The 23923-nt window shown below is 45.5% G+C and overlaps 1 protein-coding gene across 2 annotated transcripts in view; it reads left to right on the top strand.

Moving 5' to 3' along the window:
• LOC144179362 (solute carrier organic anion transporter family member 74D-like) overlaps positions 1 to 17665 on the top strand; it is a 39810-nt gene extending 22145 nt beyond the window's left edge. For both annotated transcript variants that reach the window (XM_077707690.1, XM_077707689.1), the window contains exons 6-10: positions 1523 to 1694; positions 10048 to 10081; positions 10571 to 10728; positions 12683 to 12747; positions 17069 to 17665. In XM_077707690.1, coding sequence (XP_077563816.1) covers positions 1523 to 1694; positions 10048 to 10081; positions 10571 to 10728; positions 12683 to 12747; positions 17069 to 17397 — 758 coding nt within the window. In that variant the 3' untranslated portion in view covers positions 17398 to 17665. The remainder of the gene's footprint in view (positions 1 to 1522; positions 1695 to 10047; positions 10082 to 10570; positions 10729 to 12682; positions 12748 to 17068) is intronic.
• The last annotated feature ends 6258 nt before the right edge of the window (positions 17666 to 23923 follow it).

The following is a 23923-nucleotide window of genomic DNA, read 5'->3' as shown; positions in this document are numbered from 1 at the left end:
CCAAAGAAGAAGAAATTGTCGTTGGACTTGTGCTCACGTCCGGGCAGCTCCGGATCGACGAGAACACAGTACGGTTAACAAAGTTTGGGGTGGAACGGGCAAAGCAAGATACTGCCTCTTTAGACAATTAGTGACAGGACCAACCTGCGCAACCAGAAGAACAACGCTAAGCGCCTCCGTCTTGCCGCCGGATCCTCGCCTCGCCGACGACGTTCCCCTACGATGAATTAATAGCCGTAGGTCACCACTGCCGCTGCCAGGTAAACAATGTTGTAAACTTAAAATTAAAAAAAAAGTCCGTATTGGGTCGGTACTCGCCATGGCCGGAAATGGAAATACTCGCTTGACGAACATTGCGATGCATCGTTCGCATCGTTCGTTTGGGATGCCCACCTCGTTATCCGAAGTGGACATTAAAGGGTTTCCCACAGACGATACGCTGCATGTGGCGACTTGCGTAACCATAAGAAAACTAGTAAGTGCTACCGCCATACCGCCGTTTCCACACCCAGGTTCCAGTGCAAATGATTTTGTTTACCACAACTTTTGATAGTTTAGTGGTTTATATTACAGTTGTACACGCTACAGACTTATCCTTCGGTCAATACATGACCTTCTAAAGAGGGAGTATGGGTACAGAAACGACTGTACTCTTGTTCTGCCGAAACTACCCCGCAAAAGATTGTAAGACCACAGGCCACCTAGATGACTGTTACATAACGCCGACTTTAGCCCGCTAACATTAATCATGTAGTTCCCGGTTAAATTGTAAACGGTACGGAATTTCTGTGCACTGTCAGTGCGGGGACTTCTTAGGGATTTAAATTAGTAGCTCCATGTTTTTGCACTATAATCAAACTGAAGTCCGTCAACGTTTTCTAGAGCTTGATAAAAAAGGAGGTGTTCTTTTCGCCCCAAAATAACACAGTTCCACTCAGTGTTGAATCTGTCAATTGGAAATGAGGCGTAATGCGTGCTGACTAATCCGCAATGCCGGGCTATAGCGGAAATTCACATATTTATTGAACTTGTCCAGTTTTTCCAGTGTCGTCGATCGAGACAGGTAATGAGACGACGCTATTATGTTGTGACGCACGATACTCAAGCATGCTGTGAAACTCTCACAATTCCTGCTGGGCAAAAGTGGGTACCGGTTTGCATTTGTAACACTACACTCACCAAAGATCACGGGCTGTCTTCTAAAGTCAACACATGTGCTTTCTTGAGTGCTTCCGCGCAGTGGCTTTTAACGTATCTGAAGAGCTACCCCCGAAAACTTTGATATGCGGCTTCTTCGTAAAAGTACTGGTGCTTTGGTGTAAACGAAAAACCTTGAAATCATCAAGTTAAACCGCCTATCGAATGAACCGTGTATCTGTGGGACTTGGGAATGATCGTTCCTCATCGAGCTTGTTAGTTACATCGGTGATCAAGTGATGCTCCATCCTCGTTGGCCTCAAATACGGTCGACAAACATGCCACTTGCCGTAGATTTAACTGCCTGCCTTATCGCGTGTTGCAGGTTCTACCATGATGTTTTCCAACATCATCGGTACAATTCTGGGTGCAAGTTTAGTCCACTTCTACAGGCCCCAGCCACGGACTATAGCACTGCATTCCCTGATCGTCACCCTTCTCGCAGCAGGAGCGATTGGTGCCCTCCCAAGCATAGTACGGGGCCACATTCCACACAGGTATGTAGACTACGTTATCATTTGTTAATTGTGTTTATTGTAGGCTTAAAATCTTTAGGATTTTTTAACGTTATGGTGCTGGCAAGGTTGTTAAGCTGTTTCACTTGTAATTTATTGAGGTACTTGGAGTCAGAATTTCAGCAAACATTCGCAATCTATTTAACGCGAATCCTGAGAGCCTGCAGGAATACGTCTTTCAAAGCAGTGTTATAAGACAGCTTTGTATTGCTGCAGCACGAATGGGGTTAGGCTGTCGGCCGAGCATACTGAATGTTAAAATCTGCGTGTGGGCGCGGGTTCAAATCCCGGCCGCGGTGGACCTTTTTCTGATGGACTTGAAAAGCAACAAAAAAGCCCATGTGTTCGAGGTTTCGGCGCACGTTAAAGATACAAAGGTGGTCAAAATTATTCCGGAGCCTACATCCACTACGGCTCGCCAAATCGCCTTTGTAGCGTCGGCGGTTGAGGCCTCATAATCAATCATTCAAAGTCTTCGTGCTCGTGGCCTAGCACATGTCTTTATGACTAGAAAAGGTCTCATATGTATTTACAATGGTATCTCTTCACATATTTCTTTACCACTAGCAGGTCTCATACCTGCAACTTTGGAAAGTGAGTGGGACGGTCATATATGCATTTGCGTGATGTTGAATTTTCAGGATAATCCTCGTCATCCAATCTTCTCGCCACTTTCTGTTCTGATGGTGTAATACTAGTTCGTCTTGGTAACGCTCGAGCTAACTATAGCATCTGAGCCTTTGTAAATTATATTAGAATAGTAACAGGAAAGCAAGGATATCATATCTTTGCGCATTTTCTACATTTCGTGATCTCCAGAAAAAAACTGGAGTTCGTCATCATGTCGCGATTTTGTTCACAGCTTTAAATAATTGTTTACAAAGGCGGCATATTTATCATCATGACCATCATCGTGTGGTTTCTTTTCAGTTTTGCCTAACAGGAAAAACTGCAAAAAGGAAGGCGAAAGGTGTTGAAACACTAGAGAAAGGCGAACCCTTCGTTAAAGACAAAGTGATTTTCAGAAAACAGGAAATGATACATACAGAGTCAACGACCGTTAGAGTGTTAACATCAGCAGAACAATGCATAAACTACCTCTATTATACTATCACGCGTTGTTTTAATGCATAGTATTCTTCGCCCAGTACACCGACAGCGTGGACGTGTAACGCCAGGCATGTCCACAGAAATGCACGAGTTAGCGGAAGTAGCGCCTTTAATCGTTATATTAAGATAAATGGACATAATTGGTAAAACAGAATTTTGAAAAACCCAGAAGAATGAAAAACAGAAAAAGGAAATTTTACTAAAAACGATCTGCCAAAAATCAAAGAATGTGCATCTTATACATCTCCCCTTAAAACCAATGTCCAGACATGAAGGTAGCGCAAAAGAAGGCCTCAGATACGAATAAAAATAACAAAATACAAATCAACCGTGCCTTGTATCTGCGAATAAAAAGACGTAATTAGCGACGTAAAGGTAGTTCATAGCCATAATGGCAATGGCTTTTCAGATGGCGGGCCGAGTTTTATGAAGGTGACAACGCTGAGGGCGTTACGTCGAATCACAGAGGGACGCGAGAGGGGGGGGGGGGGTGGCTTCGACGGAAAAGAGAAAAAAATTCAGCCAATCGGCAATAGTATTAGCCAATAATTGTCAACAATCTGGCTAAGTTTGAAGATGGGGTACAAGTAGGGTTACCAACCATCCCGGATATAGCGGCACTGTCCCAACTTTTCATACAACGTCCCGAGTCCCGCGCCGTCCCCGTCGGGACTGCTATATGTTTCGGAATTGTCCCGGACCGTTCATTTAGAAATTGTTATGCGATGGAACGTCCGCTCAGCAATGCGCGTCACGCTGCGCCACACAATCTTAGCACGAACTTGTCCAGGCAGAGCTGCAGGTGAAGCTTGACTTCCGTGTGAAGTGCGATAACTTTAACGAGTACAGTCTCCCGCAAGAGCAATTATTGCGAGCAGCACTTACCCAGCTGAAGAACCACTTTAAGACAACGCAGCAATAAAGAAACAATAAATTTGTCTGGAAGATACCGCAATAAACATAAACTGATTTCACTGCCTACCTACGTTAGTGCACGCCCCAATGATAATGGCACGAATAACAAGAAAGGAAAATAGAAGGGTGGGAATAAGATTGTTAATCTTTTGTGTCACCTACCAGAGTCACACCACATGAATAGCTTATCTCTTTATCATGTGGTATGATTGATTGCATGCTAACAGAAAATTCCACGATTGTGTAGATTGCGAGCGCCTCCGAAGCTTTACGTGTGCTTTACGAAGCTTTGGTGAGCAGTTGAGCTGTGTTTTCGGCAATGAGTTGCAGGAATTCTTCCCTGAAACGTCTTTAGAGAATTTACGTGCTCTCACAAACAGTCGTTAATGCAACCCCCCCCCCCCCCCGTCTCCCCTACGTACGACTGCCGCAGGACAGCGGAACGTTGTACACAACACATTGCCTGGAATCTGTGTTGAGGCGTTTATGCCTTAGGTCACAACGTCCGTATTTGCGATCATCACTTGACTTTTCTGCAAAGCAGGGAAGCTTGTTTGGGGCTGAAAAAACTACTCGGATGGCATTACTTGTTTATTACTGTTTCCAGAGTGGAGAATTGGATAGGCGTCTATGCAGATATTGGTAAACGTATTTTGAAAAGCTTAAAAAAATTGCATGAATGTGATGTTGTCTTTCAAGTCTCCGTTCCCGACAGCTAGGAGGATGGGAAAGGAAGCACTATTAAATGGTGACAACAACCTCCCGCTATTCTTCTGTGCAACTAAAGTACTCCAGTCAGCGTTCATAGCCAGATTGTGCAAGTGAGATGAGCCCTTGTAGATTTTTCGGAATGTAATAGCCTGTTTATTAAAACTACTCACTTCACCGCGAAGATGAGGAGAGGAAGCAAAACTCCATTTATCTGTAAAGCCGAGGTGGTTAATGGATGGGATCTCTAGTCCAGGACTCCGTTGGAGCGGCCAGCCGTCTTCACCCCTTCAATGAGCCAAAGTTGCTTACTCAGATCGAGCTGCTAATTGATCAAAAATTGGTATATGTTGAGTTACAAGATGCAAAGTTTTGATGAGGGGTATTGGAAAAACAGACATCTATAAGGGATTCAGTGGTAGCAGTTTATCGAATAAGAGCACCACTACTATTTGGAAGCCATGACTAATTAGTATAATATTGAAGTCTCTAGCTACAGCTTCCTAATATAGGAGATCTATATTTATGTCCCAAACAACAAATGCACTGATATTAGGCAACGCAATATATAGCCAATTTGAAATAATTTGAAATATTATGCTAATTTGAAATATAATACCAATTTGAAATATTTTCACAAGGAGCCTGACGGGGGCGAATGCATGATATTTTTAAACCATACTGAAATTTCTGCGTCAGCGCTGACGTGACAAAACTCCGACATATTATAGTGCGTTATTCCTTTTTTTGTGCAGAGAAAGCAAACCGCCTTGCTTGTTTGCCTAATAAGGAACCAATATCGTAATTTCCAATTTTGGTTACATAACATTCTTAAGAAAACCACTTCCCACTAAAGATTACATGGTCTATCTGTATGCCTAGGTTACCTGAAGGACCTAAGACTTTATAACTTTTTTTTTGCGTGCTTCAAATATTAGGACGAAGCACAGAAAAAATTGGGGCAGCTTCGTATTGTTGGCACGACAACAGGGCAAACAGCTGGGCGGGCGGCTACAATTACCTTAATCTTGGTTCGACTAAGTTTATGCGTGGTTATGCTGGAGACTCAGCCGAGTGTTTTGCGTGTTTATACTTCGAGACCCGGTCAAGTTTTCTGTGTTGTGCCGTCGTTAGCCCCCAAACAGCTATGAACACTCGGTTAATAAAGTCGGTGTAATTTTCGCGAGCTGGTAACTCCGGGTCTCCTGCAACTCGCTTACGTTTCGCCGCCGCTTCCCTAGGGTGATATTGAGGATTGTACAATCGGCGTTGCTGTTCTCGAGTAGCGGTGCGGCGCCTTCCGCAGCACACTTGGTCTTTTTCGGAAGTGGCGCTCTTCTGTCACCCCGTCTCTCCCTACATCGAAACCCCGTCTGTTCCACCTTACATTGATTTTTGAACCTGCAGCTGAAACCGCTCCATGACTGACAGGTCCGCAACGTTATGTCCGAAGGCTTTCGCATCTCTCCTGAAGGGGACCGCGCCAGCAACCGCTAGAACCGGCGGAAACCGGCTTCGCGAACTCGGCGTGTGAAGTGCCAGCTTTTCGGTACTTCTCACTTTAGGCACGAACTCATGTGAACTGGCGGGAAGAAGAGCAACCGAAATATCCTGCTGCGACCCCTGAGCAGAATGTTCTCGAAGATCGAGGGGTGCCAACGCACGCGATGGCGTAATCGCTCTGAAAGGTATTCTGGTTCACATTCGCCGGCCCAACACCAGCTTCAACAGCAGGGGTGTTAAAAATTGGTGCTTGAAAAAATGTGTATTTAAACAGAACACAAGTCTCCCACAGTTATACTTTTACAACAAAACTACCTGAGGAAATCAAGTTCGGATGGGTCGCATTGTAACAAAACAGAAACAATTCCAAGAGCTGAAACACACGTTGCGAATCCTGTAGGTAGGCTTGTACACAGGTGAATGTGGGGATCTGGGGTAGTCTCCATGGCTGGTTTTAGTCTGTTCCCCGCTGACAGTGCTTCATTTGAAATAAATGCACTGAAGATTGTCTATCTTGCTCTGGAGGTACTCCGTGAGGTAGAAAGACGTCATGGAGTGGTAGGCATCCTTCTCGGTGACGTCCGGCAGCTGAAGGGCGAAGGCACAGCACTCATCAGCTGCATTGCTGTTCTTACTGTAGTGGCTTTTTATTCACCGCCCACAGCCCACCTCTTTCTTTGCGGTAGTGCAGTGGCTCTAAGCAACGTTTTTAGATTAGGTCAGTTTGCAAACTCCGCCGGCGGAGGCGGGCCCAACTCGTCTCCCTGCCGCAGCGGTGCTGGCGCCGCGTTGAGATCGGCGGAGCAAGCAGCCGCCGACGCCGGATGCTGCAGCCGCAGCAGCCGGCCGGCAAAATCTTTCCCCCTCAGTGAGTCTCGACTTTGGCGAGAGCCAAAGACGGTGCTTTGCTCGCTGTGCGTTTCTTCGTTGTTGATCGCCGAAGCCTGCCTTGCAAAAATTCATTTGTAGAACTGTTAGACATGATTACGCGTCGATGGGTTTTGAGAACTTTTTTAGAATCGTAGCACCTCATCACTTGGTACGAGCACGCCATAACGGTAGCAGTGCAGTCGAACCGCGTTCTAAAAGTAGTATCGGGGCAGTAGATTCGTTCGTTGTATCCTATATTCGTTTTAACAGTAGGGGTAAAACTCGGTTCAAGCCAATCGGCAGTCTGGCTCGCGCGAAAACTTAGATACAAAGCATTATTTCAGTGTTCGAACCCATGACATACGATGTAATCCTTACCTGCCTCCGTGTGGCATTTTAAACTAAATGGACAGATACATGAGAACGTGGCATTAACAAACTTCTTTTGACAAAACAGGCATGCGTTGTTATTTATTTGAAGAAAGACGTGACGCGAAAAATGGCTGTGTTACTTTCGTATTTTCGTTTTGATTTGATTTTTTTTTTCATTCTAGCTTTCGAGTTTTGAGTCTTGCGCGAACCAAAACCCCGAGGAGCGAGAAAATGCCGAGCGCTCGTAAGCGCGTCGCTTGATGCATATGTCGATGACTATAACCGTCAATAAACAATTTCAAACTTCTACAATTGCGTGGTGATGTGTCCTTAGTGCTCACGTAGAAAGAAATCGTGCAGCTTTGCTACGTTTCAAGACTTGCGCAACTTATTGAAAGCTTCCCCAGATTTTTTTCTTATTACGCTGGACGGCGGAACTAAAAGCCTAAAAAGCTCGGCTGTTAAAATAATAAATGGCACTCAGGAGTGTATCTGCACATTTATTTTTCCCTTGCGATGCTTATGATGCATATCAAACTTCCGCAATAGAAAAATTTAGCGCAACCAACCAAAGTTTGTATTTCGTTGGCTATAGATGTCCCAGTGTGTTCAGTTTTCGCAAGGATGGTGTGCGAATTTTACAAGTTATATTTTTCATGTCTGCGAAGAAAAACCGTCGAGTTTGCTTACGCGTTTGAAGCGCGAGGCGCTGAAATCCGAACGTGGGGGTGTGTACGCGCGTTTTTTCACGTTTCAAACGGCGTATTATTTCGATGTTGACCGCGCAAATATGGAATACACACGGATACTCGCGAAATGAGCTCGGGACATAGCCTCTAGCGCAGCATACTCCACGTACCCATCAAGAAAAAAATTCTTTCACTGATGTTGCTCAATTTACACGTAAAGGACTTCGGGTTTGGTAAGAACAAAGGCTGGAGTACCGTGTATTTTTGTTTTGGGTGCGCACAAAATGCCTTGCGGGAATGCCAATCTCATTGATGATCAGCAGAAAGCGGCTAGCTCTAACGGTATGTGTCTTTCCTGGGGGACCGCCGTCAGGAGTACAGTGAACCAAGATGCGGTCTGCGAAAAATTATACCGTTAAGTACGCATCCGCGTACCATTTGTCTCCGTTTCAAAATTACCTTCGGGATCGTTCTCAAGTATATAGTATCACTTGGATCAGTGCTGAGTAGTTCTATCAGTCTTAAGAGTGGTGCCCCGCAAGGATATATTTTTTTCACCTCTTCTTTTTAATTTGTTTGTTTATGATCTTTATTGTTGCTAAAACTACGATAATGTATCAGTACGCTGAGGACACCACGCTGCTGTCGGACAACTCGGATTATTCACTAGCTCTTCAGGATGGTGCTAGAAATGTAGCCTATTGGTTTTGAGGCCAACGTAATAACAATTATTCCTGTACAAAGTCGGCTAATTTGTTTTCGCAATCCACAGAAAACAGTGCCAAATGACTTGTTTAGTTGGCCGCTTGTTTATTCCTTATCCACCATTACGTGCCTCTTTGGAAGCTAATATCAGATCATTTTTATTTCATAGCCAAGCAAACTGAGTACGTGAGGCATTCTTCGAGTAAATGCGCTGCTAAACTTACTCAAGAAGTAGTGTTATTCACCTGAAAACAATGCGCCGTTCAGGCGCAAAATCGCATTTAGAGGGGGGGGGGGGGCACAAATCCAAAAGCCCAACGGCATTCCTTCATAATACACGTAGCAGTTTTTATGTACTAGTGAGGCGTTTTGTAAATACATTTTAAGGTTTAATTTGTGACCTGGCTTAAACATAGGTTTAAGCTGAGCAGGCACCTTGTCTCAAAATCTGTCCGATTAACCGAGTACTGACGAGCCCTGCTACGTGAAAACAATAACTCCCAATTTTTCGGGAGTACTGTGATGGCTTTTGTTTTTACTGCGCTAGGTATTATCCAACTACCTCTTTTCAATCTACTTTAAGGGCTTTACACTGAAGCAAAGCTAATTCGCTTGCGCCGTTCAATAGACGACTTCGGGAGGAGCGATCTCAACGCGACCGCAGCGCCGCCGCTGCGCGGGCGACAGGATGGGGCCGCGCCGCCGCCGTGGCGAGTGCACGCTCTTTCAAATTGAGTTAATCTAAAAATGTTGGCTCTAAGCGTGTCCGAACCTCTCACACTTTACCTGCCATGTTACAAACTGCTATCTAAAACCAGACACGTATCCTTGCGATGTTGAGAAGTTATCTGTAGTACATTTTCTGGTGTATCTTTTTTTGAGTTTTGATGATCCCTGCTTTCCGGCTTTTTTGTTCCATATCTTAACGAGTTCGATGTCTTCATTTCCAGAGTGTCAAACGTTTCGTCCAACTATCGCTTAGACGATCCATTCGTCTTCCATGCTTGCTTCTATGTCTACGAGTTTGAATTGCGCTAGCTGAATTCCTCGCTACTTTGTTGCTGTCTCCTTTAAATTTTAGTTCTTTATAATCTGTTCGTCAAGCCTTTCAGCCCTTCTATTGATGTGAAGGACACAGTCACTCCTTCCCTGCTCAGGCATACTTTCACACTTCTGAGACCAAGCTAGGAGGGAACGACGTCCCCCTTCTTATGCGGAAAAAAGTACTGAAGTTTAAATTACCAAAAGTTCGCTTGTTCAAAAGGTAAATACTACAAAATAATATATCAGAAATTTTAGCGAGAAATCTACCATCAATGTGTACTCAAATCGACTGTGGCAAAGTAAGCTGCAGTATAAACTGCAGAAAAAGAGGCATCTGTACGCTTGAACATCTGAGATTTCAGAGAACTCAACAAGCTTTGCCTTGATTGTCAAATTGTACACTTTACTATTTTTTGCAGCGCCCCAGGTACTGGTGATTCCCTTCAAAAAAGCGTGAGTCATTTACTTCTTCACACTAAAGCGCCTGCAGAAAACGTAGCCCAACACTCAGCATAAGAGAATCTTTCGCATAAGGCCAAGTATTGCCGTGCACCGATTTGAACGCATTTAATGGGATTTGAAGCACTAATACTTTTTGCTGCCAAAAGAATATATGGGACCTCGTAGTTTCAATAACTATTTTTTTCATAGATTTAGACACTAGATAAGGATATAAATGAGGGACTTCATGTGCGTTACTTTTTGAAGCCTTTGTACTTGATAAAAGGCTTTCCCCTGCATTCTTTTCAACTTCTTTCAAACAATGCACGGCTGCAAATCCAACCTATCTGTAATGTTTGGAGTATTGGTAACGCATACAATCGAAAAGCCCTTCTTCATTTCCTTTTTTATTTCATATAAGCTGATAAGCTGTACATTCTGCTCAATGATATTTTAGGCCCACTTCACACAGTGTAAAACAATCATCACATGTTCATGCAGGAAGGTGTCTTGCAAGAAGACCTCGTGCAGGACACCACAAACCGCCTTCCGGTCTCCACTGGATATCTAGACAACTTGATGGTCTTCTGCGGGATAGTATTCGCTTCTCAATTCTTCTATGCAACCTCAGCAATTGGCTCTGCTGTTGCGGTGGCCGGGTAAGATGTTTTAAGTTCGGGGAACTTCTCGGCTTGCGCGGTAGCTACTCTGGGGAATTGCTTCACGCACCCAGACAAAGTTTTCGAAAAGAAAACCACTTTCCCTAGGCGGGTTCGAACCTGGGTATGAAACTGCCTATCCCATTGCGCCCCGCCGGAACTGGTTTTGAGGGTGATCATTATGCTGTGCCGTTGCCATGCTAGGCCGCAAATAAGTACAGTACGACATAAAACGAGGTAAACATCATGAATCGGCACATTACAACCGCAAATTAATAAACATACAATCCAGTGCTTCATTACAGGTATTTTCAGTGGCAGAGCGTCCTCTGTTGATCTCTTTCGGTATCAGTGTTTGTCAGATACAGCCCCTCTTGGCGCACAGTAGGAGCAACAGCACCTGTATCATGCAATGTACAGAGGTGGTGTTGGTAGGAAAGACCTAACAATTGAACCTACGAACAGCCAGTCGTTAAGGCCGTCGACGACCAACTGCTGGCTCGGATCGAGCGAAAGCGGGCGCTTGCTCCCGAAAGGCAACGAGGCCGCATGGTTTATTTCATGTGCACTGTCCTAACTAAGTGTACAAATATAGCAAAAACAACATAAAACAAGGTATTCACAAAAATACCACAAGGAAAACATGAAACATTCGCGAATAACTGCTCTGCCCTTCGAACAGCTTTAACGTCAAGTGGAGCTGCTTGAATTTTATTCTAACGTACCGAACTTTCCAGGAAATAAAATTTTGATCAAGACGCATGCATTCATTGAGGTTTTGTATAGAGAAGTTCCACACGACCAAGCTAAACTCAAGGTCAGAAATAAACTGCTATAATTTCTATTTCTATATAGTTACGGGGTGTTAGTGCAAGAACGCATTTTGTATGGAAAATCAAATGGTGTATGCAAAATTTCCTTTCTTTTATTTATAGCGCACTGTGGTTTTTACTTCAAATAGCTGTTACTGCGTTCACCTTAGTGAGAAATAGTTCTGATAAAGAGGACTTATTTGGCGGGTAGTTTCACAACCGCATCTGGGATAAGCAACAAGACAATTAACTCCAGTTTTAAGGCAGACGTTTTGCAAATATTTATATTAAACTCTTACAAAATGTCGGTGTAAAGCATTTGAATTTTTTTATGATCAGTAAAAACTTTCGTCTATTTAAAAGACAGTACTACCGCACGTATGAGATCCACAACCACCAAAAAAATACCCGGTTATGGTGTCCTTCTTCCCGACAGTTATATCTGTTGAAGCCACCTGTACCTTAGTTTCTCTTTTTCTCCTTTGGGGCTGTTGTGTAATTGCTGCATTTATTTGGTCATTAACTGCCAGGCATGTCGTAAAAAAGTGCTTTTAGGAAAGCCTACTTCAATTGCTGAAAACCATCACTCATGTCTTCTCTACATGCCTTGACAATTCCGCGCAAGTTTGTTAACAATTTTTAGAGATAGAGAGAGAAGAGGGGAAGAGAATAAACATATTTGAGTTTCCCAACTTTTGTGCTTAGTCGTCGGCCCTGACGCCTTGGCTCTGGCTTCCTCAGCCAGCTGGACGGACCAGGGTTGATCTTCCGGTTGCGAGCTAAACAACACGGTCTCGCACTTCTTTTGCGTCTCTTCGCGACCGCCTGTGGACACTGCCATAACATGAGCGCTAAGTCCACGCGTTCCCGATATTCAATACACTTGGGTGAGTAGAACACTAAAGAGCAATAGCTGAAAGAATATCACTTACAGAGGTATGTGTGCGTCGACGGGTAGCGGGCCTGTGTTAAACGATAATACCTTGTAATGTTACTGAGCAATTTCTTAATTACAGCATCGACTTGTATGGAATTGATAAATTATGCCCTTAATATTCACCGCATTTCTCTGCCTGATGCTCGGTAAATTCCGTCTGTGGTCACGTAGAATGCCAATTAAACAGGACTATTTTTTGCTTTAGGTCAATGAATGCAGAAGACCGAGGGGTGGGAATGTCCATGTGGCAAGCCATGATGAACTTGTTTGGTAAGTAGTTATAAATGTTTTATTTTACAAACATTTTCAGTGCAAATAATTCGCCGCGATGATTACAGCCCGCAAAAATTGTATCGAAAGGTCGAAACATCCGTGTTCGGGTCAGCCCAGGCACCGCTTTAGCTCAAACTTAAGAGGACTATACTGCAGCGATGGCGTAGAGGTAGAACACCCGCCTCGCATGCTGAAGGACCGTGGTTTGAATCCCGGTGCCGGACAATTCCCACCGGATTAAAAAAAAATCCGCATATTGATGGAATTGCACAAAGGGGCTTGGGGTGCGGCCTGACCCCGGCGACCATTGCCGGTAATGCACTCCCTCACCAGAGCAGGATTGGCCAGCCTGGTGTAGTAACAGCCACAACCACCCATGAATACGCCAATTAACCCTCGGCCCTCAGTCCCCAGCGGCTGCGATGCAACTGACCACGGCTGCGGTCAGACCTGTGACGCAGCAGAGGGTGCTAAGAATCCCTGGATCCGGACAGGCCGCCAATGGAACCTGAACCTGGCAACGTTTAACGTGCGAACCTTATCTAGCGAAGCAAGCCTCGAGGTGTTGTTCGAGGAATTAGAGGACATTAAATGGGATGTAATAGGGCTTAGTGAGGTTAGGAGGGCAGGCGAAGCCCTTACGGTGCTCAAAAATGGACACGTCCTATGTTACCGTAGTCTAGAGGCCAGAAGAGAACTGTGAGTGGGACTTCTAGTCAATAAAAGCATAACTGCAACATAGACGAATACAATAGCATTAACGAAAGGGCAGCAGGTCTTGTAATTAGGCTCAATAAGAGGTACAATCTCAAGGTGGTGCAGGGCTACGCGCCCACATCCAGCCACGACGACCAAGTAGTGGAACGCCTCTATGAAGATGTGGAATCGGCAATGGCTAAAGTAAAAACGGAGTATACCGTAGTTATGGGGGGCTTCAATGCTCAAGTAGGCAAGAATCAGGCTGGAGGCAAGGCAGTTGGGAACTATGGACTGGGCTGTAGAAATAGCAGGGGGGACCTACTAGTTGAGTCTGCAGAACGGAATAACCTACGCATAATGAATACCTTCTTCTGTAAACGGGAGAGTCGGAAGTGGACCTGGAGGAGCCCGAATGGGGAGCACAAAAATGAAATAAACCTCATATTATGCGATTACCCTGGCGTCGTGCAGGATGTGGAAGGGCTCGGAAGGGTAAGGTGTAGTGACCACCGTTAGGTAAGATCTCGAATTAGGCTAGATTTGAGGAGGGACCGCAACAAGCTAGTACGAAAGAAGAGATAAATGAGCTAACAGTAAGACGTAAAGTAGAAGAATTCAAGATCGCGCTGCAGAACCGATATTCCGCCCTTAACGAGGAAGCCGAACTTACGACACAGGAAGCCAGCGACTACCTTACACGCATTATCATGGAGTGTGCAGTAGAAGTCGAGGACACGATGGCTAGACAGGATAGTGGTAAACCTTCACAGGAGACGAAAGATCTAATTAGGAAACGGCAAACCATGACAATCTCCACCCCTGCTGACAGAATAGAACTAGCGGAGCTTTCTAAGTGTATCAATACTGTAAGACAGCTGACATACGGAAGTATAATATGGAGAGGATCGAATACGCTGTAAAGAACGCAGGTAGCCTGAAAGCAGTAAAGAGACGTCTTGGCGTGGGGGAAAATCAGATGTATGCACTTAAGGATAAGCAAGGCAATGTCATCACAAATAAAGATAAAATAGTCACAGTGGCCGAGGAGCTTTATAGGGATCTGTACAGTACCCGGGACATACAGGATAATGCCGAACGAGAGAGTAGTTCAGAGGAGATAGCCATCCCACCAGTAACGACCGAAGAAGTAAGGAAGGCTTTGAAAGAAATGAAAGGGGGCAAAGCACCTGGTGAGGATCAGATAACAGCAGACCTCTTGAAGAACGGCGGCGAAATTGTACTTGAAAAACTGGCAAACCTGTATACCCAATGCCTAATGACAGCAATGGTACGGGAATCTTGGAAGAACGCGAACATCATCCTAATCCATAAGAAAGGCGACATGAAGGACTTGAAAAATTACAGGCCGATCAACTTACTGTTAGTCGTCTACAAGTTATTTACCAAGGTAATCGCTAACCGAATCTCTGCAATCTTAGATTTCAGTCAACCTAAAGAACAAGCAGGGTTCCGTAAAGGTTATTCAACAATGGACCATATTCACACGATCAATCAGGTGATAGAGAAGTGCGCTGAGTATACTGAACCCCTATATATAGCCTTCATGGATTATGAGAAAGCATTTGACTCGGTCGAAACCCTAGCAGTCATTCAGGCATTACGGAACCAGGGGGTAGATGCGCATTATGTAAGAATACTAGAGGATATCTATAATGGGTCTACAGCTACCATCATCCTCCACAGGGAGAGCAGTAAAATACCTATAAGGAAGGGTGTCAGACAAGGAGACACAATCTCTCCAATGTTATTCACAGCATGCTTACAAGAAGTATTCAGAACGTTGGATTGGGAGCAGGTGGGAGTAAGGGCTAATGGAGAATACCTCAGTAACCTCAGATTTGCTGATGACGTTGCCTTGCTAAGTAACTCGGGGGACGAATTGCAAAGCATGCTTTCCGCACTGGGCGAACAGAGTAGAACCGTGGGCCTGAAAATTAATATTCAGAAAACTAAAGTAATGATCAATAACCTCGGGACAGCAGAGCAGTTTGAGATAGGTGGCGAGGCAGTGGAAGTGGTAGGCGAATATATATACTTAGGCCAAGTTGTGACACCAGATCCCAACCATGAGGCAGAGATAATTAGAAGGATCAGAATTGGGTGGGGTGCATATGGCAGACATTCTCAGATAATGAATAGCAGCATACCACTGTCCCTGAAGAAGAAAGTGTATGACAGCTGCATCTTACCGGTACTCACCTACGGGGCAGAAACTTGGAGGCTCACTAAGCTGGTTCAACTTAAATTGAGAACGACTCAGTGGGCAATGGAGCGGAAAATGATAGGTGTAACATTAAGGGACAAGAAGAAAGGGGAGTGGGTCAGGGAGCAAACTGGTGTTAAAGACATATTAGTAGAAATTAAGAAGAAGAAATGGACGTGGGCAGGGCATGTAATGCGAAGGCAAGATAACCGCTGGTCATTAAGGGCAACACAGTGGATCCCTAGAGAATGCAAGCGTTGCAGGGGCGGCAGAAACTTAGATGGGCAGATGAGATCAAGAAGTTTGCGCGGATAAATTGGTCACAGTTGGCACAGGACCGAGGTAATTGGAGAATATTGGGAGAGGCCTTTGCTCTGGAGTGGGCGTAGATAGGCTGGTGATGATGATGACGATAATGATGAGAGGACTATGATGGTGGTCATTATATTTACCGCGTATTCCCAGCTGATCGAAGCTAAACGTTTGTTGTCTTCGCGTCACCCGTGAGGCATAGTATCATGTCATTGAAGTTTCATCGTAAAGGAAACCTGAAACCCTTTTCTCAACCTTTTTTGAACAAATAAATGCTTGCAGAACGTAGTCAGCCAACACATCCAGTGCTCAGGTTAGGGGGTCGCAAAGTACCTTAGCCAAAAAGCACTGCTACATGTCTATCGGAAAATTTAGTCACACGCTCGGAAGATGTTTCTCTCTCTGCTAGTCTTGGCGTTTTTCGACCACTAGAATTAGGTCACTACTGAGGTGTAGCAGCTAGTGGAAGGCTTTATTTCAGTAGCAGGAAATGAGGGCACTCGATAGCCACTTAAAAAAAAAAGCCGCAAAAGCGAAGCAGAAACGGAAGGCGTATCTGCTGCAATGAGCAAATCAAGCCGTGCCGTGCCGTGCTGCCAAAAACTACAGCTTTAGCAGTGCTTCCAGCCGCAAAGGAAAGAGTTAAATCCTTTATCAGAAGTGTTGCAGAGTCGCTTTAAACGGAGCGTCACTAAATGTTCTCGGTAATACCCCAGGTATGGCTTAGAAAAAACTGCATATAAATATTGAAAGGCAAGCCTGGTTATTTCGCCCTCGCAATTTTCAATCCGGTTCCAGTACTCATCATTATAAAAACACTCGAATAAAGACATGGAATTACAGACATGGAAAGCATTTTGCCGCAGTCTGTTACAAGCCGTTTCGGCCCTGTATCGAAAAGAACGAAGTTCCAACGACCGGCGAGCTCTAAATCCGCAACCATAAAAGAAACATTTGCCACACCATAATAATTTCGTTTCCGAATCCAAAACTCCCTGAATTGCCGAAATGCCTCGCGTGATCAAAGTATATGCATACGAACGGTTCATTTATTACGGGTATTTATTTTTGTTGTCAATACAGGTTTCCTGCCATACCCGATTATCTACAGCAGCTTGACCGACTCCAGCTGTCTCATCTGGGATGAACGCTTCGTCGGAAAGCGTGGAGCCTGCTCAAGCTATGATGTCCCCAAGCTCACTTTTAGGCTGCACGGAGCTACGGCAGCAATACTACTCTTCGGGTGCGCGCTCCAGGCTTTCGTCGTTTGGTACACCGACTGTCCGAAGCGGTTAAGCGAACGCGGCGGCGACGCCAGTCAATCAAAGAAAGATTTGGCTACACGCTTAGCGAAAACACGTGATCAGAACAGCGGGGAAAGACACGTGCGAATGCGTCGGTTGGCTTCCTGAAAGAACTTGTTTAATTTACGAGGGTGCTGCTTTGGGCCTGTTGGTATGACATGACGGAATCTTGAAGCGCTAGGACACAGGGACAAGCGAGTGGGACAACACAAGGGACAACACAATTTAGTTTTTCTTGGGTCCCTAATATTATCAACAAACTTTTTTCGAGTTTTGACTATACTGCTGTAGTTAGGATCAGCTTATTAAAAACAATAAAGTTTTCTCTTTATCTCTTCCCTTTTTCTACAAATTTTCGTATTTTTTTCCACCTCGCAAGCTTCAATTTTCTTGCCGCTCAAAAGTTGTGTGTTGCATGGAACGTGCTGTACTTAGTTAGGAAGAGGTCGGTGAAGTGCCCTGTCAGTTCTTGTCTGCTGGGTTACCACAAATTTTAATGACTATCGAACAAAACTTATTACTACTTAATCATGTCTGTTCGCGATTGTGGCGCAGTAAATAGAGCCGATGTCTTTTGAAGCACATTTGAGGACTGAATTGCAATATTTGAATTTCTATCTGTATTACTTACACTATGCTACCCGCCGCGGTGGCTCATAGGCTAAGGCGTTGAGCTGCTGAGCACGAGGTCGCGGGTTCGATTCCCGGCCGCGGCTGCCGCTTTTCTGATGGAGGCGAAAAGCAAAAACGCCCGTGTGTACGAGATTTCGGCGCACGATAAAGATCCCCAGGTGGTCAAAATTAATCCGGAGCCCTCCACTACGGCGCGCCTCATCGCCTGCGTTGCGTCGGCGCGTTGAACCTCTCAATCAATCAACTTACACTATGCTATACTTTAGGCGAACTCCGCTTTTTGAAAACTTGTAATCTTCCGTTGGAGAGCTGTGTGCTGGCTATCCATGATTCCAGCATATCTCCCAAGAACGCTCCATCTTTTGGTCAACAAATCAGCGTCGTCCATTGCTAAATTTGTCCGGTGCTATTGGCTCATAAGAAGTCTGAAGGGAAGGTGCTTAAAAATTACAAGAACATTTAGAGTACATTTTATAACTTTCTTCTGCAATTTTTTTAATTATACGTTTACCTTTTTGGTCTCTAAATAAATTGCCTAGTGGGTAGTGGGAGTACAACATGCGTTCGGAATGTTTTTTATGTAGTTTTACAACTTTAATTTACTTGCGCGCAAATGTTGATAAGCTTAGCACATATAGTTCTGGAGTTACAATTTAGTCCCACGTTTCAACACGATTTGCCTGCGGTCGGTTGTAAGAAGATCCTACCAAACACGAAAAATCAGACACCTGTCAGTGCGTTTAGGTGTGGTTTAGCGTAAGACTCCCGTCAATTGGTCGCTGCGCGTTTGAGCATTAATTGAATGGCATATTTTGCGGTATGAAATTATGTCTCCTTGCCGAACTAATCAGACCAATGTCCTGCATATAGCGCTGGACAGTGTTGTAAAGATACCGCAATAACAGAAACAGTCAGCGCAAAAATGAAACAGTTTACGGAGTGCAAAGCCACAAAAACCTGTAGACACCCGCCGAAGAGCCCGCACGCGATATCTTCAAGCAACATGCAGCCTCTAGAACATTACGATAAACACTGACGGCTCCCCTTACAGCCAACACAAGACAAACATTGTCATCGTGACTGGCAACGAGGACAGGAAAGTCACTGCCGCCATCACCTTTACTACAAACTCAGAGACAGCGGAAGCCGCCGTAGCCCTCGTCCTCGTCTCCCATATACGGAAGATCTCAATCATCACGAACATTCAACCTGTCTGCCGTATGTAAATTGAAGCCGCATCGCCATGACCACTGCAAAGCCCACCACCATTATAGCCTGAGTTCCAACATCATCATCCACCTCGCTCGTCTTGCAAGAGATCGAGCCACCCGCACAGACAAAATCAGGCACCCGTTCCGGCAAGACGTATGGTGGCCTCGTGCCTGGCATGCACTCACAACCCCAATGGGAGTGTCTCACACAGGAACTACAAATTCTCCGGCGACTACCCAAACACCCCTCGCCGACATTGTCGACCTCGCTACCATGGGCCTGCTGGGCAAAGAAGCGGCCCTTGCCACATCCCGAGTGCACGTGTAGGATAATTAACACCCGCCCTCGTCCACGTCTCTTTCCGCACGCACACCCAATGCTGTACTCACATATCCAGAAATTTTCCTCCACTACCGATTATCCCACCAAACACTCTTATCCCCACATCCAGATCTCTCCCCGCACGAGGCTACAAGCCTCCGAAATCGGCATACCAACACATACCCTTAAACAGGCTTTTCCATGACGTTGTTGCCAAATAAACCACCGCTGCATTTGAACGCTGCCCAAATCAGGCTTACTCCACACAACAGTTGGGGGCACACACAGAACCTCTTTCCCCTTAATCCAAAATTTGGCACCAAAACAGTGGGCGACTGCTGTCCAACGCGGCCCTAGACGCCGGCCGCATGATGGCGGAGAGAGCCCATCTCGCCAGCAAGCACCAAGGTATTCTCAACAAATGAAATCTTCCACCACGAGAGTTTAGGCAGCCATTGCTGTTACATAAAGTTTATTGACTCACTCTCGGGCATAAAGGGACATATAAACGCTTAAAGGCTCTAACGTTGTGTAATAGAACACGACTGAGCATTTTAACTGGCTTGTGTTTAAACCTTCTTTCCCAGCCTACGCAAAAATAGAGTTGAGCGCACTGTAATGTGAGCACAGAGGGCTGGAATAAATTGCACAGCACGGATTCAGTAATTATATGTTTCTCCTTGAGCACTGCTTTATGTTTCCACGCCCATGAAAAGCTGCAGCGCTCAGCGCCTGTTGTCAAACTCGGTCAGCCTAGTATACCTCTTCCGCTTTATCAGCAATTGCCATTTGAGTCGGTTGCTGATTGCAGCTATGTAATCGCTCTCGTTGAAATTGCCCCGTGTCGCGCGCAGTGGAACAAGAAATTAGATACGCCGGGCGATTAACGTTAATCCCTTGAACAAACCAAGGAATCATCTTAGCGCGTAGAGTGGAGGCTCTAAGTGCTCAAATAGACGGATCCACATCTGCAGTTTTCACATAACCACTGAACAGAATTTCCCAGTGAGGTTCACAGCTATCGTCCGAATCACACTGTCGTTCCCCCCGTTCGAATAAAGACGTCAACATAAGAAACCTAAATTCTCGCATTGCTTAACACGTCATTACTTACAAGGCGTAGCACAAACTCACACGTGCTTTCGGTAATATGTACCACTCACACATAACACGAAGGCCCATGAGCTGCTGAATAACGCCTTGGCATGAGCTTTGGCAGAGGCAGGCTCCACTGCGGGAGCTTTCCATTGCGCAGGGGCGATATTCTCGTAACTGTCCCTTTTGAAAACATCCATTTTGTGTCCCTTTCATCGTGACGTAACTTCCGGTTGAGAGGTGGGCGTTGGGCGTATGGAGGACAATTGACAGTAGGTTTGCCGCGCTTGCGGTACGTCACTTCCGGTTGTTGGCTTTTAGCCAATCAGGGCTCGCCAAAAGGGACACTTTTGAAAGGGACAAAACTCGAGAATACCGCCCCAGGTCAGAGTTATGAGTGGGCGAGCGACGCCACAGTGTACGCAGGACACGTAGCACCATTCCCGATTTGAAAACATTCCACATTATCGGCCCCCGCACCTTGCGAACCAAAACGCGGCCCGTTACGCGGGCACACCGCAGATGAGATAAATGAGTTGAACACAGCAAAACAAGCGAAAAGGGGGGGGGGGGGCAACGAATTGTGCCATAATTGACACGTCTCCAAGTATACTGTTGCAGGAAACTTCAAAAGCACAGCTAACACGCGAAATCCAAGGACAATGCGCTCATGTATCCGATACGCCGCGACCTTTGACTTGAAGTCGCTTCGCTTAGGAGCGGTGTCACAACGGCTTGGCGAACTTGCTTAGACATCGCAATAAACAACTTAGGATGGGTTCTCAGCATACTTTCGCGATTAAAAGGATTGGTCTCTGCAGTCACCCCGAGTGCGCCATCATCCATCTAAATTTGGCTGTTAAAACGCCAAGACTATACATACCCAAGCGGTACCCGACAGGGAAATCGTAGTCGCAGAAAAATACTTGTGGCGACCGTACTTTGCTGCACATGTTACAACACTCACTGCGTGAGGTGAAATGCACTTGAAGGCTGAGTAGTCCCGTCTAAATTATTGCGGTCTACAGCCAACGTGGTTCTGCAGTAACAATAACGTAGCCCACTTCTATATAAGCACAAAACTGCAAAAACGTACTGCGAATTTACTAGAAAACGCTTGTCGCATCGCTAAAACTAAGTAGAACTCAGTGGCCATTACTTGGACATTATGGCTGTCGAATTCACAACTCATCCACTGGATTGGTGTCCTCGATGACGTTCTTATAGAATCCACTGTTCTATCGGTGAAGAACAAGGTAGCGTCTTCAGCAGGTTACTGAAAATTGCAACCTTGACAATGGGTAGTGTTAGTACTTTCTGTAAACGTAAAGAGAGGGCCTACAAGTGCTTGTCCTGGGTGCTCCAGAGCTCACACAATTTAAGAAGCATGAATGCTCACTTATTAGGTGGTGTTGCTGTCGCCGGCTTAAGAACCAAAGCACTAGGTGGCGCGCAACAGCACTCTGGACTATTGCATGCAGTTTACAGAGAAGTGTCTCACAAGAACACCGTCAACCCTATCCAAAAAACCCTAGGCACGCCAGGGTACCACCATTTGCCGTCTCCCTATACTACCGACGTTGCGGAGCAGCATTCGCAGCCGCGTTAAGTCAAGTAAATGAAGCACCTTCTAGCGTTAACATTTTACGTGTCGAAAAATTAACCCTCCAGCCACGCAACGACACACCAAAGACGAGGTCCCATGACGCGACCATAGCTTGTCCTTTCAGAGTAATCCATACGCGCAGGCGGAACACGCAAATGACAACATACGAGTAACATACCATGCATGATCAAGAGTGACGACCGTTACAACAGAGAAGAGCACCCGACTGTAAACAAGAACTACTCATAGTAGACGGCTGAATGCATACAAAAGTTGTTTAACTCTATCAGCTCTGCAGCAAGATACGTATTGCACCAACATGGCAAGCAGCTCTGCCGCTATCCATCAGCAATCATTACGTTACAGCACTGATGGACACGAGACCCGACTCTGTTGGGATGCGATAATCTTTCAAGTCGAAGCTGAAACAGGGTACGATAAAGCGAGATGGTGCACACAAATGTAGAGAAGTAGATTATCTTGTTGTGCAAATGGAAATGTGAACATGGCGTGTCACCATTGCGACGCCGAGGCCTCGGATTCGTCTGTCATGCCCACAACAACTCTCTTGACATGATCCTAGCCATGTAATTTTTAGAATTGCCTGTACAAATATTGGTTTGGGGGGCAAAATTTACAGGGTTCTCTGCCGATTTCACCATGAAAGTGAAACCTGGTCGCTTACGAAGATAGCATAAATTTCTGAGGAGTATGTGAGTCTCCGTTCCTGTTCACGAGAAAAAATTAGCAACGGCTCAGCTCGGCTAAGCCAGGATATACGTAGCAGGAGCTAAGGTTCAGCTGCTTATTCTTTGGTTTCCTGGTTGTCTAGGATTAGCCGATGACCATGCTTACTGCTGCTAAAACGATTTCCAATCCAATCCAGTCCAGTCCAGTCACTGCTCCTCGCGCATGCGCAGCACGGCTCTCTAGGAGCCACGCGAAACGGCTATCAAGCGGTTCCGGCACAGCGTCAGACTTGGCTACTGCGCAACGGAGGCGCACGGCTGGGCACACGCCGGCGCCAGTGCGTCCGCTGCGGCTATGACGTCACTCCTCTGGAATGCGCAGGCCGGCGAATGTGCAGTCCCAATTCTCTACACACCCGTACTCCAATTGTATTGGATTTTAAATCTAATACAATACAATCCAATTTATTCCAATCCAATCCAAATCAAATCTAATCCAAGCCAAACCAAGCCAAGCTAATCCAATCCAAGCCAAGCTAATTCAATTCAAGCCAAGAAAAGCCAAGCCAATCAAATCCAATGCTCCTCGCGCTTGCGCAGCACAGCCATTGAAGGTCCACGCGAAACTGCTCAACCTCAGCCAGTGTAGCCAACGCTACGGAAATCATTTCCATTTGTGGGGAAGATGGGACTGGCCCCGGCGCTATTGTCGAGAGCCCTATTATCCTTCAGCGCGCTGTAGCCGTCACCAGTGTCATGATCCCAAGCGAACTGCTAAAGCAGCACCTTCTCATCTTATATTTGAACGAAGAATGTGAGAGTCTTAACAAGAATGAATCTCCCAAGTTCGTCGAAGAAAAGCATTTCTGGGGAGACGTGAGTCTATTACGTGCATTGGAGTAGAACGCGTCACGTACCCTTGTGACGGGTGCCCTTAATATGCACTTCCACTAGTCGACACAGCAGCCACAATATTTAACCATCCCTGATTTATAATAACTAGTCCTAATGTTACTAAAATAATGCTATTCACCCCAATTTTATGCAGCTCATCTATACTCTTAATCACTAGTAATAC

Source organism: Haemaphysalis longicornis, unplaced genomic scaffold (assembly GCF_048455015.1).
Source record: "Haemaphysalis longicornis isolate Haplotype H1 unplaced genomic scaffold, Haemaphysalis longicornis Haplotype H1 scaffold_4, whole genome shotgun sequence".
Classification (NCBI taxonomy): Eukaryota; Metazoa; Arthropoda; class Arachnida; order Ixodida; family Ixodidae; genus Haemaphysalis; species Haemaphysalis longicornis.
This window is presented reverse-complemented; position numbering and strand designations above follow the sequence as displayed.